The sequence below is a fragment of the Ciconia boyciana genome, chromosome 2, assembly GCF_034638445.1.
Source record: "Ciconia boyciana chromosome 2, ASM3463844v1, whole genome shotgun sequence".
In the NCBI taxonomy this organism is placed as follows: domain Eukaryota; kingdom Metazoa; phylum Chordata; class Aves; order Ciconiiformes; family Ciconiidae; genus Ciconia; species Ciconia boyciana.
Genome location: NC_132935.1, coordinates 10498273 through 10513471, shown reverse-complemented (window position 1 = coordinate 10513471; position 15199 = coordinate 10498273). Strand labels below are relative to the sequence as shown.

The 15199-nt window shown below is 36.0% G+C and overlaps 1 protein-coding gene across 3 annotated transcripts in view; it reads right to left on the bottom strand.

The window, feature by feature from the left end:
- The window catches only part of ASAP1 (ArfGAP with SH3 domain, ankyrin repeat and PH domain 1), a 220773-nt gene that overhangs the window by 94384 nt on the left and 111190 nt on the right, over nt 1-15199 (bottom strand). For all 3 annotated transcript variants that reach the window (XM_072851885.1, XM_072851884.1, XM_072851886.1), the window contains 6 exons: nt 10188-10351; nt 8483-8616; nt 7223-7314; nt 6236-6422; nt 3647-3732; nt 1586-1701 (listed from right to left, as the gene is read on the bottom strand). In XM_072851885.1, the coding sequence (XP_072707986.1) occupies nt 1586-1701; nt 3647-3732; nt 6236-6422; nt 7223-7314; nt 8483-8616; nt 10188-10351 (779 nt within the window). The remainder of the gene's footprint in view (nt 1-1585; nt 1702-3646; nt 3733-6235; nt 6423-7222; nt 7315-8482; nt 8617-10187; nt 10352-15199) is intronic.

The window sequence follows — 15199 nt, the reverse complement described above, 5'->3', positions numbered from 1 at the left end:
GTATAGCTGTAAATGCCATGGAGCTGGAACAGAGCATGCTCTACATCATACCCAGATTGTAAAGCACTTCTGTGATTGGGAACTGAAAACAGTCAAACTGAGGTCTCATAAGCAAATATGTCTATGTGTAATATTACATATAGAATGCCAGTCATGAATTCTAGAACATACAAAGCAGTCATCTAGAAAAGCCTATGAATGTGAAAGAATTAAGATCCCTAGAAGGAGGGCTCCTTATGGAAAGATCTGAGATGGTTCAGGAGTTTTAATATGAAAAGGAATGAAAATATAGTATTTCTTAACTGAAGTTAACACACAGATAGCTTAAGAGACTACATAAATTCCAAACTTTCAACCTTTAAGTATAAACCTGATGTTTCCAGGCCTAAACAAGATACGCAGTTCCTATGTGAGAGCATTAAAAAAAAAAGGACCCAAAAAGATAAGAACCCTCTTCTGGTATCTACCTAGGAGAGAGTTCAATGGAAGAACCAATAAACATGCTTAAAGCTTGTTCAGATAGCTTTCCCATTTTCTTAGTTAGGGACATATCTGCAAAAAAAAGGTCACATCAAATTCTTTGGTTTATGATAATATTAGAACATATTCTAAGGATGTATGAAAAGGCCAAGGAAACCAATGACTTCCACCACTGAGCTACGAACTTAAATTTATGCAACAGTTTTTTTACTGGGCAGTGGAGGAAAATGATGGCGATGAGGAAAGAGTGATAAATAAAAGTTCATACTCTTCAGTTTGCACCAACAGTTCAGAAAGCTTCCCTCCTATACCAAGAACTGACAGAATGCAAATGTTTTATAGACATGCTGATGACACTCAGCTCCTGAGCCTGACAAGCTGGATTCATGGAATACCCTCCTAACTCTCAAAACAGGGCAGGGAAAGGACAGCATCTAGTAAACGAGAGATTATCCTAAGTGTGAGCAAACAGTTTAGAGAGATTCTATTTTTCATTAAACTTTTGCTAAGCCATGATGAAAAATGCACTGATGTAGGTACAGCAAGTGTTATACCTATCTCACACATGTAGATGGCAAACAGAAGAAAGGCATCTGAAAAAGCTAATCCCTTCCTTAACCAACTACAGTGGTAGCTAGGGCATGCTGGGTGAAGCTGCAGTGCCAACTGACATTAATATTAAAGAAGAATTAACTGTTGTGTACACAAAGCCTACATACATTTAGAGTGGGATTAATGTGAGCAGTCATTTGAAGCATTGTAACATACAAGTACTAGATGAATTTTAAAATATAAACAACAAACCTAAATTCCAGGATATTTACAATGTGTCAGAAATAAAACTCTGCAGAAAAACTAGGGTTTACCATTAGTATTTTGTATTAGAACATTTTTGTCACTATTAACTTCTAAGAATTTAAGTTCCATTTCTTAACTGAATGCTTCCTTTAGGCTTGTTGGTGGCAAAGTCTTCATCTTTCTAATACAGTTTTATTTTTCCTTTTAAAAGTTTACTTAACACAGTGAGACATAAATAAAAGTGGTTAAAATAAAGGAAAGAAATTTTAGGAAATCTTTATTTCCTAGTTTTAAATAATGAACTTACCTACATCAATAGTTGGCTTCCCCCTCAAAAGCAATTTCAAACACTCAGGCTTATTATACATACTGCAGTAGTGTAGAACGGTATTACCCAATGCTGTTTGCTTATCCAGGTTTCCACTAAACACAAAAGAAAAAACAATCAAGAAAAGTATAGTCTGCTGTGCTATTCATTTCAGATCTAGCATCCCTATAAATAATAAATGCATAAATACTTTACTGGACAAAAAGGACGTAGAAGGAGAAAGAAATATTTTAAAATTAAACATTACTTTCAAAGACTATTAAGAATAGTTCCAAGCATAATGGAAGTTCCTGAGCTGTGGTTGAAAAGGACTGAGCATCTACAGATATTCATTCAAAAAAAAAAAAAAAAAAAAACTCAAAGATTCAAACTTAATCCTTTGTAAGGTCACACCAGTTGTTTGCCACCTGCCACTTTACTGGAATTTCTTTTTCAAACATGCTAAATTAGCCCAATAAAAAAATATCTTAAAGATCATTAACCTATTCTAACTGTATCAAAATAAGTCCCACACATTCAAGGAACTATGAAGAGGGTGGCTGCGAGGATGCACAAGAGAGTCCTAAGAAGGAATATAAGGATACACACTGAGTTAGGGAAAGAAAAGCTGTGCAAAGGGGTTCATAGGGCTTTTAAAAACTGTACTTCCTTCATTTTTCAATTTCTAAAACAAGGTTTCTCAAAAAAGTTACTGACATATTGGGATCAATGTAATACATTTATAAAAATGAAAAGGAAAGCTCAGAAGATGACAGCTTTTCTTCCACTCAGTATTACCCATATTGAACAGTAAGTGCAGAGCCCATATGGTTGTAAAGATGCTCTTAAATTTGAGATGGAGACAAAAATACAGACAGCTGACAGAAATACGTAAAAGATGATAGTTGTCTGAAGAAACTATGAAGCTTCATAACTAAACAAAATAATTTTAAATAATCATCCAAAATAACAAATCCTTTAATAATGCTCAAAATAATAATTTGGGCTTCTAAAACATTTTCCAAATTATGATCTCAAACATGGATTCCAAGTCTGTGCTGTTACCGGAAGACCAAACTTTCTCTCTAACACTCCATATATACGCTACATAAACTATTAGAGAGGGGAAGGAAAACAAATAAGTGTTCACTCTCTGCATTTCAATACCAGGTATGGCTCATTATTCTGAGGGGAAAACAAAAATTAAAAAAAATCCTCAAGCCTTCCCCTCACCAGCTCAAGCAAGTTGTGATGAGTCTTCCGTGCTTCCCCAACCCTCCTCTCATCGTTCTGCAAAAAACACCATCTGACACAGCAAGTGACTACTGCTTCTTTCACTTAACAGCATACTACAGAAGTGGACTGGAATTGATCTCATTTAATCATTAACTGTATTGTGAAATACATAAAAAAATAATGTTGTACCACTACACCATTTGATTTTTTTTTAAGAAAATGTTTTCATTAAGGTTTTTCCACTTCTATGAACACACCTCTTGATGACAAAGAATAGCTCAGCCAATAAACTAGATGTTGAAAATTACTAGTTAAGAACATTATGCTCTCAATAGCTTTAATACAGTTTATTAACTAATCAAACACCTTTTTCAAAGTCAACCTAGCTTCTATTCATAATTTTCTGAGAAAGATCCTGGTTTTCTACTCTTACAATTTCTTTGCACACGTCCTGTATTTGGAACGTTTACTTGTCATCCCTCCTTTACCTGAACTATTCATTTGCATTGTTTCATACTGTCACGTGTTCTAAATCAATGCTCTCTTTTGCTCTACATAGTTTTTCCTTTCATCCTATTTTTACATAAGTGCTTTCCATGTTTTTAATCTACTCTTCCTTCCCTCTCTCTACTCATTAGGAGCACAAAGGTCAACTCAAAGGAATTAAATTATGTTCTTTTGAAATGTATCTAAGGAGAACAATTATGATGTTCTCATAATGATGATGCTCTCAAGATGAGCAAACACTATCCAAAGCACCGCAAGGATAGCTTTGAACATCTACATTTTTCATGCACAATTTAATGAAAAATGAGCAATCCATACCAGTTTTGTACAAGGAAGTCAACCAGATGGAGAGAGGTTTGGTCAGCAGTCCGGACTGCTAAATGAAGTGCTGTTTCACCTGGCTCCTAAAGACATGTAAACAGAAGTTAGATTTTTGTGTCTTATTTCCAAAAAGCTTACAGTATCAGACCTACCAAGATATATGTCACTCACTTTTTTACAAATCTTGACAGAAAAACATTATTAGGAAATTATGATGAAAACAGAGTTATTGCCTTTCTGATCTCTACAAGACACTGTGTGCTTCAAAGGAAACAGCATCACACTTTCTGAGATCATAGCTTTCTTGAAAGCAGTCTTCCCTTTTTCCCAGCTGGATGGAACAATCCTGAGGAGCCTTTAACCATTTTGGCTACTAGTAACTAAAAGGAATCCTGTCAAGGAATACTGAGTGAGTTTACAGTACTTGTTGCTTTATGACACCTTGGTGAGCACCAAGCATAGCCACAACACTATTTCCTACAAAACCAGGGAAAAAATCCACAAAAATCATAGTCCTACATACATTAAATCTCTTATAGAATCACAGAATGGTTGAAGTTGGAAGAGACCTGTGGGGGTCATCTGGTCCAACCTCCCTGCCAAAGCAGGGCCACCTAAAGCCAGCTGCCCAGGACCATGTCCAGATGGCTTTTTTAATATCTCCAAGGATGGAGACTCCACAACCTCCCTGTGCAACCTGTGTCACTGCTTGGTCACCCACACAATTGGGGGGGTGGGGGTGGGGGAGATGTGTTTCCTGATGTTCAGAGGAACCTCCTGTGTTTCAGTCTGTGCCCACTGCCTCTGATCCTGTCACTGGGCACCACTAAAAAAGAGCCTGGCTCCATCTTCTATGCACCCTCCCTTCAGGTATTTATATATATATTGATAAGATCCCCTTGTGCCTTCTCTTCTCCAGGTTGAACAGTCCCAGATCTCTCAGCCTGTCCTCGTTTATCAGGTACTCCAGACTCTTAAATATCTTTATGGTCCTTCGTTGCACTCTCTCCAGTATGTCAAAGTCTCTTGTAGTGGGGAGCCCAGAGCTGGACACAGTACTCCAGCTCTGGCCTCACCAGTGCCGAGTATAGGGGAAGGATCACTTCCCTTGATCTGCTGGCGATACTTTGTCTGGTGCAGCCTGGGATACCACTGGCCTTCTTTGTCACAAGGGCACACTGCTGGCTCATGTTCAACTTGGTGTTTACCAGGACTCCCAGGTCTTTTACTGCAAAGCTGCTTTCCAGCTGTGTGTTTCCCAGCATATATTGGTGCATGGGGTTGGATTTCTCCTTGTTGAACTTAAACTGAGTCATACTTTATTTTTTATACATATAACATATGCATTAATGCATTTAAATGAAAATATAAATGCTGTTTAAGTCAGTTTAAAAGTTGCATGAGAAATTAATCTAAAACCAGATTTCATTAACTGCTATTGCTCATAAAGGGCATTTTTTAAAAAGTATATTACAATACATATATTTAGAATTAATGTCACAACTTCAAAAAAAAGTATGACTTTATTAAACATCAGAGAATTTACAACGGAGAATGCTGCTATAAATGTTCTAACTGCAGACTACGTTTCAATTGGTGTTCATACCTTTCTAGGAATCACTGACTGTAATAGCTGAGAAACGCTAAGGAGCTAATTCTGTGGTAACTGCTATGGATGACAAATATAGAAAGTTTACCTTGTAGTTAGAGAATCTGTAACATGTTTCCATGATAAGCATTCTGTGATATCTCAAGTGCTGAGACTATATTGAACTTATTCCCTCCACTCAGTAGAGACAAGCACTCTGTCCTTTGCCAAGGTAGCTATTTTCACAGAACTTGTTGAAAACATTCTCTGAGATCTCTCCAAGTTCGGTTCAAAAGTAATGAGAGAAAACATTGCTGACCAAGTAGTTACGCAGCATCAATTATCTATAAAAACAGGTTACCTTGCTCTTGAGCAACATTTCTACATGGATACTTGAGGTCAGCCAGGACTGATTTTTCCAAAAAACTGTTACTGACTTCAGAAGGAAGACCAAGTATTCAGAACTTTATTGGAAAAAAAACCACCAAACCTCTTCCTGGTTGAAAGAAATTGTACTTCTGTACATGTTTCATCAGAAGCTGTGAAGGCATCAGATTTACTCTCCTTATATAGAGTAAACAGAAACTTTGTATACAGTCAATAATGTGTTCCTTCAGCAACTACTTAAAAAGCAGATATGATACTGCCTGTGATATCAGGTGACCCTGGGTTATCAAGTCAAGCCCTCTCTCTTCAGGCCTTTTCCCAAAAGAAACATACTGCAGAACAGGTGCTTTTCAACATATTACAGTTGCACCTAGAACAGTGTATGATATTACTATTGCATTTCACACTCCTTTTGACCAACTGATGACAACAGATAGAATCTTCTTTTCCCTCCCCACAAGGATGCCACACTAAAGAAAGTAAGAAAAACCCCACCATTTTCATCTGTTATTTCTCTTGTTTTAGCATCTAAGGTAGCAGCCCCAGGTCCTGGACATTTTACAAATACACATTATTTAAAATACTCTGCTTTGTTTACCTGATAAGCTTACCTGTCCAGGCTCTAACAGTGGCTCCATTAGCTCTACCCCCTCTGCATAGACTTGAATTAGTGCAAGTAAATCCCTGGATTTGACAGCCTCAAGTAATTCATTCAGTTTAGCTGCTGCAGATGCACAAGTCTTCCTAGAGAACTTATGATCTACATACTTAGCAGTGATAAATTCTTTACGTGCAGTCCTGTGGGGTGTGAAAATAGAGCTTGGTTTAGAAATTTTTAGAAAAATGGGTCAATGATTTAAATTTAAAATCACCTTGCCTAACTCAGGAGCTGAGAAGGGAGGAGGAAAACTATCAGATAAAGACTGTTATTTATTATTATAACGCATGTCCTTCTTGCAAACAAGCCCAAAATAAGGTACATATTCAATTTTATCCTGCCTTCTTGTTACATACGAAAATTACTCCGACTCTGGGGACTAAGACCAAAGAAAAAACAAAGCCTGAAGTGTGATTTCTCATGGAAACTTATCTACATGTTAAAAATGGGATAAAAGCATTAAAAGCATACTAAAAATAGGATAAAAGAAAAAATACTAAGTCAGCTAGAAAACAGCGTAATAGGTTAAAAGGTCTTCTGTGGCAAAACCACATCTGTTACGCTCTCTGTGCGACTCCTACACCAGGGAAAGGAAGAAAAAGCTCGTCACCATCTCAAGACAGTACCTGAAGCTAGCGTCATTTAGTCCAACTGTGTTTATCACTTGAGGGTATACTACAAAACTCAAAAACATTCAAGATTCAAAATAATGAATCTTGAAACCCAAACTTAAAGTTTTCTATACTGATAAGCTGAGGTAGCTAAAATGTGACTACATGAGAAGAGACTGAACTTGTAAGAAATTCCACAGTCGGAGCAAAAAACCCCAGTCTTCTGCCATCCTAGCCCTTCTCTGGCTTGGTTACTGCAAGACATTTTACATCACATATATATTCCAAAGTAAACTTAATGTTAAAGAATTTAGAGATTCAAAACTTACATATCACTTGATGGACTGGGTTTAGGTGAAGGACTAGGTAAATTCCCTTCCATAATATCATTAAAACTAGTATTTCCTACATTCTTGGCCAGCTGCAATAAGAAAAAAAAAAAATTATATATATATATATATATATATATATATATATATATATATATATATATATATATGAGGGTGGGGTTTTGGGGGTCTAACAACAACCTAAAAACTGGACTATTAATGTGCATTTTCCACACTATTAATAAAAGATGGAACACAAAGAATTGCAAAATTAAAGCATGATGATTACATTTAAATGCAAAACAAATAAAAAATATTTTGAAGTGTGAATCATATCATCCCAGAACTTGTACAATAGGCTTCACAGTCACAGCTAATTATTTGTATTTCAAGACAATCTGCCTCCAATATAAAAACAGAATGAGGACCTACAGCATGGACATTGAAACAGTGCTAGTACACTGATCAGGAAGTTACTTTTGGAAAGAAGCTCAGACCTATTGGAAAGTCGCGCTTACTAGAATCTGATTTAAATGAATAGTAACTTTGCAAACAACTCAAGATTTCAAAAAGAATACTAGTGCTAATGTTAAACCTATACACAAACCCAGAATTTCCTTCTATCTTATCTCAATGTTCCCATACAAAATTTCTGTAACAAGTGTCTTCTCACAGGCCAAACACAGCTGGGGAGATAAACCTGCTGTAACTGGGTTTTTGTTTTTTTTATTATTATTATTATTATTTATTTTTATTATTATTATTTATTTATCCACCCCCTCCCCCATTTTGTTGTGACTTCACATCAAATTCCTTTCATAACTTTAATGTTACATGGTTTCTTCCATCAAATTGAAAGATTCATCCAACATTTTTCTGTCAAAATTAGCAATGGTCATTCTCATTTGTCAAGTTAAATTAGCTTTCATTTGTTTTTAATCACACGAGATTTTAGACTGTCCTGATTTAGGGTCAAGATCAGCTAATAACAGGCAACATTCTGGTGGCACTAATCACAACAGATGTCAATATTCATTCTGCAAAACCTCAGGAAATTAATATGAGAAGTGACAAGTGGTCAAAAGCATCAGTAATACATAACAGTAAAAACCCTCCTGTAAGATATATGCAAAAATACGAAGACGACATTCTGCAAAACCCATACCTTGAAAAAAATTAACTGTAAATTATACACCTGAGTGTTTCCTATATACAGGTCAACATTTGACAAAAAAAAATTTCCAAATTAAAGAAACTTACCAAGAGTTCAGACGTTCCTAATTTGTCTAATTCCAAAGACTGGATTCGAGAAATATGGACACCCATTTCTCTGTGTATTCCAGAACACTCAATGCATGTTAAAATGCCCAAATTAGTTGATAGCCATGTTGGATCTGTAGAATTGAAAACAATATTTAATCAAAGTCCAAGAACAGGTTTTCGATGGTGGTAAGAAATCCCAATGTATTCTGAAATGTTTCCTCATTTAATGTTTTAACAAATTGAAATAAACTAAGAATATTCCATACTTTTCTCCAAACTGCAGTGCAAATTTAACCACAAATTGCTACCATCAGAATTAAGTTCTTCAGATTTAGGGACAGTCCCAAAGGCACTGAATTTAGACTTACAAATCCATACTGAACGACCGTATTTGAATACATTTAGGATTTGTTTCTTCTAGAGAGAAGGTAAGGCTTTTGTTTCCCGTTTTTAAAAGGAACAGCTCTCCTAAACACCACTGTTGGCAACCTCTGAAGTTGTAATCTTTACTTCTTAAACTTTAAATAGTCTTTCTTCACAAAAGAATAACCTTAGCACTTTCCAATATGTAAAATAGTAATATGTTGTAGAAAATTTAAGGAACACTGGCTAGTCCAGAAAGAAAGAAAGAAAAAAAATTGCTGTCATGGAGGAGATCTGCATGTAATATTCAAATAGATCTTATACTATGAATGCTACATAAGAAGCAAGACCAGCTTTTAAGGAAAAGAAAAAGCTCCAGTCATATTTTGTATACATACATGTCTTCAAATTAATTTCTTCCTTGATCTTAAATAGTAACTGATAAAGCATTAAGTCAAGAGTTTTAAAGCAGTAGGCTGGGGTGCAGGAGTGAAGCTTAAAACTTCACTGTAAATTAGAAGATGAATGAGAACTGTAATCCGAAGTTGCTGTAGCTTTACATGATGAAATAATTGAATGAACCAATTCCAGGATTTGACATAATTATATTCCACTTTTTATTTTTATCTAGGTAATTCTTATTTGGATCAGTTCTGCATCAGTAAGCATGTTGAAGATACATACTATCTACTCAGTTCCAAATGAATATCACCTTCTTGAAGTGTCTCTTTAGATGTGAAAGCTGTAACAGCTGCCAACCACCACATCGATTCAGTAGTTCTATGACAAGTTGACTTTTCTCAAGCTCTAAGTGACATACAACTGACCTGTAACTCTGTACTTCTGAAGATATAATCTGATAGGATTCCAACTCTGGGTCTCATTCTTTGCACAAGACTACTTATTCCACCTCTGAGTATTTTTGATACTGCAATTCCAGTAGTCTCATGCCAAGATAAAACCTGAGAGTAAGATCCTGGCCAGGTCAATTTTTCCACAATCATTGTCTAAGCATTACTCACTTCTACTTAGTAGCATGCACAGGATCAGTGATGCCAAGCAACTTCCATTCAAGTGCAACAAGCATCTAGAGACAGTGCAACAAGAACAGTTCAAACTCCAGAGGGGCTTGAACTGCTGGAAGTAAGCACAGACAACACACAAAAATATTTTAGTGAATTAAATGGAACTAACATATGAAAGTCATATTTGTTCTTTTAAAAACAGGTTGAAGACTGATCAACACATCACTTAGAAAATTAGTTTGCACTCTACAAACACTTTAAAGAAATTACTTTGCTCCCAACAAGAAGTTGATGACATTAATAAATTGAGATACCTGGTGAGCCACAATCACAACAGACTTCATTTCCGGGTAATCTCTGTATGTCATCAATAATGGCTTTTGTCAGATCCTCTAAACTGTTTTCCCCTGTGCTCTGCTCTCCACGGAATGCCATATTTAATGCTTCTTCTTTGCTGTTAGTCAATACTGATATCCATCTAGCACAAGATAAAGACCTTAATGAAGATCTGCATTTGCAAATACACGTTAATCTATAAACTGTAGAAAGCTTGTCAGGAACAAAATATTAGTGGGAATATAGGGAAGGACTGTATCGTGGGAGAGACTGAGTGGGGAAAAAGTGAGAGATGGAAAGGAAAGAATTGAGATAAGTTAAGTAAGAATGAGAAAAGACAAAGAGTCTCAATTCTAATGTCCCTTTGGTGAACAATTTTGAAGTCAAAGCAGTACAGTTCTCAGGTTCCTCAAATAAGCAGAAGCTGTGGAAGAGAAAGGGTGCAATTAAGCTCCTGTAAACTGTAGGTGCCCAAGATCTTCCTGAAGTCTACCCCATTATTAAACGAGAAAATTATAACCACTACTTTCGCCCGTGTGCATCTCTCTCTTCATAGAGGAGACAGCAAGCACATTTTTGAATGTGTTGATGTCTAGTTGCCTTTCAAAATGCAGGTCTCAGTGCACTAATCAGAGTCAGACCGTAATGTCCAAATTAATGAAAATTGCTATGGCAACAAATGGGGTAAGGAAGAAAAGATGACAGGAGAGTAATGATATTGATAGCCAACATAAAATTTTAAAAGCAACTGTTGACTGCAACAAATCAAGACTCTTTAATATTTCAGGCACTAGTTCCCCCCTGCATCCACCCACTCTGCAAGTTTTTGTTTACACAATAATATTTTAAATAAAAACAAACAAAAAACCTCTCAGTGGCTGCTGCCCTACAGATGGAAGTAAAGAGGGGAAAGTGGTTATACTCAGGACAAGCACATTGCAGATGCAGTGTTGCCTAATTTAGAAAAAGAGTAAGTTAAAAAAATCCTCCCAGGTATAGTGATTTTAGATGTTTTTAGATCTAGTGCAAATACACATTTTTTTTACACAGAAATATTTTCAATTGGCAGTGTCCTCAATCCATTTCGTGTTTACAATATCTGCAATCATCAGTCTTCTCAAATGTGCTAAAATGGCTACTGTCATCTAAACAAACTACTAGAACTTCAGATTGAAATTCGTAATTTCTCACTGAAATAATAATGCAAAGATAAGCTTTAAAGGATTTCACTAGGAAAATTATGTACATAATCTTGCAATACAGATTCGGAGCCTGAACTGGTATATGGCACTGTACATTATGCACTTCATACACATACCTTTTTTAAATTTTTATGGGCAGAGAATAATCTGAGAACTTGTACTTAAAAGAAAAAGCTTTAAAAAAATATTGAAAAATCAACCTTAAAATAAAAGAGAAACTGAAAGATTTGAAAACAAATTTGCTCCATAGATTACATGCTGAAAACAAATATATTTACACGAATCTCTCTCTTTCTCTAGGTATATGGTACAATATAAGAACCCACACTAGATGGCATTCTTCTGCAATTTTTCTAATGAAATCCAATGTTATTAAAAAAATAAGAGGTGGCAGTGTCTTGTTTCTAATATTATAGTAATGTTGTGTTAAACACACAGTAAAATAATCATTAAACTCAGACAGACAACATTTATTCTGACATTCGTTGACAATTTCTTTCAGGGTTACAATTTGATTAGTTTGTTAAAAATGCAGAATTTGAATAAAACTCAACTATGCAGTAACAATTAAAAAAATTATTAGATGCAATTAAAATAAACACGACATGACTGAGCCAGCTGTTAGTTTGATATAGATTTCCATATTAAGAGTTTCTAAACTGTAAGAGCAAGAACTTATTTTGGTTGTGTTTCCTTAACTAGAAGGAACCCACTGGCCAAGCTGCACGTCACTGGTGTCATCTGTGAGACACAGCAAGAGGCACCACAGTGTCAGCTCTTCCCAGACATCAGCAGCAAGGCCCATTTAACCCGAGCACAATAACAGACAGATTCTTAATGACTAGTGCCATTTATACAAGAAGTCTCCAGCTGGTCACCAGGCCTTCCTGACAGGCTGTACACTCCAAAATAAACAAGTCAAATCAGTAAATACAGTATATTAACCCAGTGCCAACAGTTTATAAAACTGTCTCGTGACTGCTGTTCTTCCCCTTTTTTCTTATCTGCACTAGCCTCCCCCCCCAACCCCCCCTTTTTTTTTTTAAATATATTTGCTTTATTTCACCAGCATCAAGCTAACAGTCAAAACCCTTCTGGTAATACTTTGTAGTGTTCTTTCAAATAATTTAAAAATTACTCAAGTCTCACAGAATTGCTTTGTCTTCTATCTAATAGAGGTTTGAACAGGTTGTTCAGTCTTCTACTACACTTCTTTTTCTGAGTCTCAGCAGTTTCTCATGGTCCTTTAAGGCATTTTGTTTGCTGGAGATTCCCACCTTTGAAGAAAGTCATGAGGCTAAACAAAAATCTGGCATCACGGGTGACTTCTGAATCCAATGAAGGCAACAGAAGTATTCATTAACCTCAGGTGGACCAGACTCTCAGATTTCTCTTATTTTTCTTCAATATTTCTAAGTCAATAAAAGCCCTCCCAGAATAACTACAGCCCTCTCAGGTTAATAGTTTTTTTGGTTTGCAATAAAAATTTATCTCTGTCTCTTCTGACAATCCCTATTGCAACATTGTTGTTTCCAGGTAAATGCATAAAGAGAACACTAGCATAGTAATTTTCAAGCTTTCAGAAACTACTTTTTTCCATGGAACAAGCAACAGATAGTATCAAGACCTTCCAACTCAGTCTTCCCAAAGTAGAAAATGTCTGAACACTGTTGCTAAACACTAGACTGAAGTCAGATGTGTGTTTCTTCATAGCAAAATTTCTGAATATAGCTCTGTTTATAATCCAGGCTTTTCCTATAGAAATGGATATACTCTTGACCTTCAAAAAGAGAGTGGAAGAGAACTAAAAGGTCACGTCCAGAGTACATTTGGCCCTATCCACAATTATCAAAAATAGAAAGCATCTATTATTGTATATTTAAAAAAAAAAAAAAAATCTGTTTAGAGATCTGAGGTTACATTTCTATAATATACACATAAATATACACACACACACACTCCCCCCCGCCCCATACTTTATCTACTAGGAAACTAATAATCCACTGAGAATTTTGAAGCACAGTCAATCAGTAATTAAAGGTCAACAGACAGCTGGCTAGATAAGAATCAAGAAATGCGCTGGACTAAGGGAAATATTTGAGGGGAAGCAATAATAGACCTACAACAGAATGTAGGCTTCACTGATTTGTGATTTAAACTGTCTGCTTTATTATTATTTTTAAGTAGTTTGAGGACCTATTTATGGAAGCAGTTTAAAACAATCACTAGGACAATGTATGCAAGGTCAGTTAAACTAGAGTACGAAGAAATGCATCTTGCTTTTTTCTCTATTTAGATGTGAGGCTGGAAGAAAAGTGATTTGAAAATCAATTGGTGCAAAAAGAGAAAAGACAGAACAGAGGCAGGACTAAAACTGGGAGGACAAAACGCAACAAGATAGAGAAGAAAGGGACGAGAGGGATACACATATACAGGTCAAGTGGAAATTGGAATAAGAGGATGACAACTCTAATTGAGGAGCTAAATCACATAGTTTCTACAAAACGCTCTTAAATCAACAAGGTTGGAAGTCAAAGGGTGCTGTTTGTATGACACCTTAGATAATAAAGCTATTTAGGACTTACTAGTGGCTGCACAATAAAAAAAGACATATAACATTTAGTTATATTGTAGTTTTTCATCAACACATTAACAGTCATTCTGGTTGATGAACTTTAATTAACTAGGGATATTGCACAAATTTTCCTGAAGCAAAAAGAAAATAAGTTTCCGTGTGCATCTCAAAGTACATACCATTACTTGGGTCACTTAACGAATTTTCTGAAACAGAACACTTGTCTGAGTAGCATAACGATACCTTTTTGTTGATGGATTGCAGTACCAATACAGGCAAAATACACTTAGTGTCTACTAGTTTGTCTGCATGTATTCCAACACTTGGATGCAACTAACGTCTCTTTAGCTAGATGAAACTTTTTAAACTTGCAGCAACATAAAAATATTCCAGTACAAGTCATTTTCTCAGCCACTGGACTTTAAAGTGATAAATCAGACTTTAGTGGTAAACAAATGGGAACTAGAGTTCTAATGGGAAACAAAACCAGCCTGGAATTCCAAAGCAGTCCAACAGGCAGCCAGCTAAACTAAACTTATTGACCTGCCAATCAGAAGAATTCATTTACTAATGTATTCTCTCCCTACCTTGCTCATGCGTTAAGACAAAAAAAACCCCAAACCCTTCACCTTTTAAACCAACAAATATAGTAAAAACTAATTTATAGCAGCGACACAAACTTCTGACTCATCAAGTGCCTTACTGATCAGAAAAATACAATATTTTCTCCTTGACTAAGAAACTTACTGGAATAATTAAGTTCCAGAATGAATGCAGTAACCATGACTAGCAAGTCAGCTTTGCACTCCAAGAGCCAACATAAATCTGTGGAAGACTCTGGAAGGAAAGAGTTGCATCACAAAGAAATCTCCAGCCTTCCCATTTCATTGATGCCTCCCAACACTACCAAACAACTGAAATACCCTACAAATGTTCCCTGTACCTTTAAAATACACATGGAGCAACACAGTCTTCCATTCGAATATGGACATGAAGCCAAAGAGCACAACAGTCCTGAAGAATGAGGCAGCCTGGAAGGCTCAGGCTTGCTGCCCTCTTCACTAGTAACTTTATTGCTATACTTATCAGGTGATGAGCATTAGATTGCAGTGATCTGCACAACACACTTTTGATGACACCGAGAGCAATATTCAGGGGGAAAAAAAGTGGTACATAGTTCTCAGGACAAGAAGTAGTTCTGACGTAGCAGAAA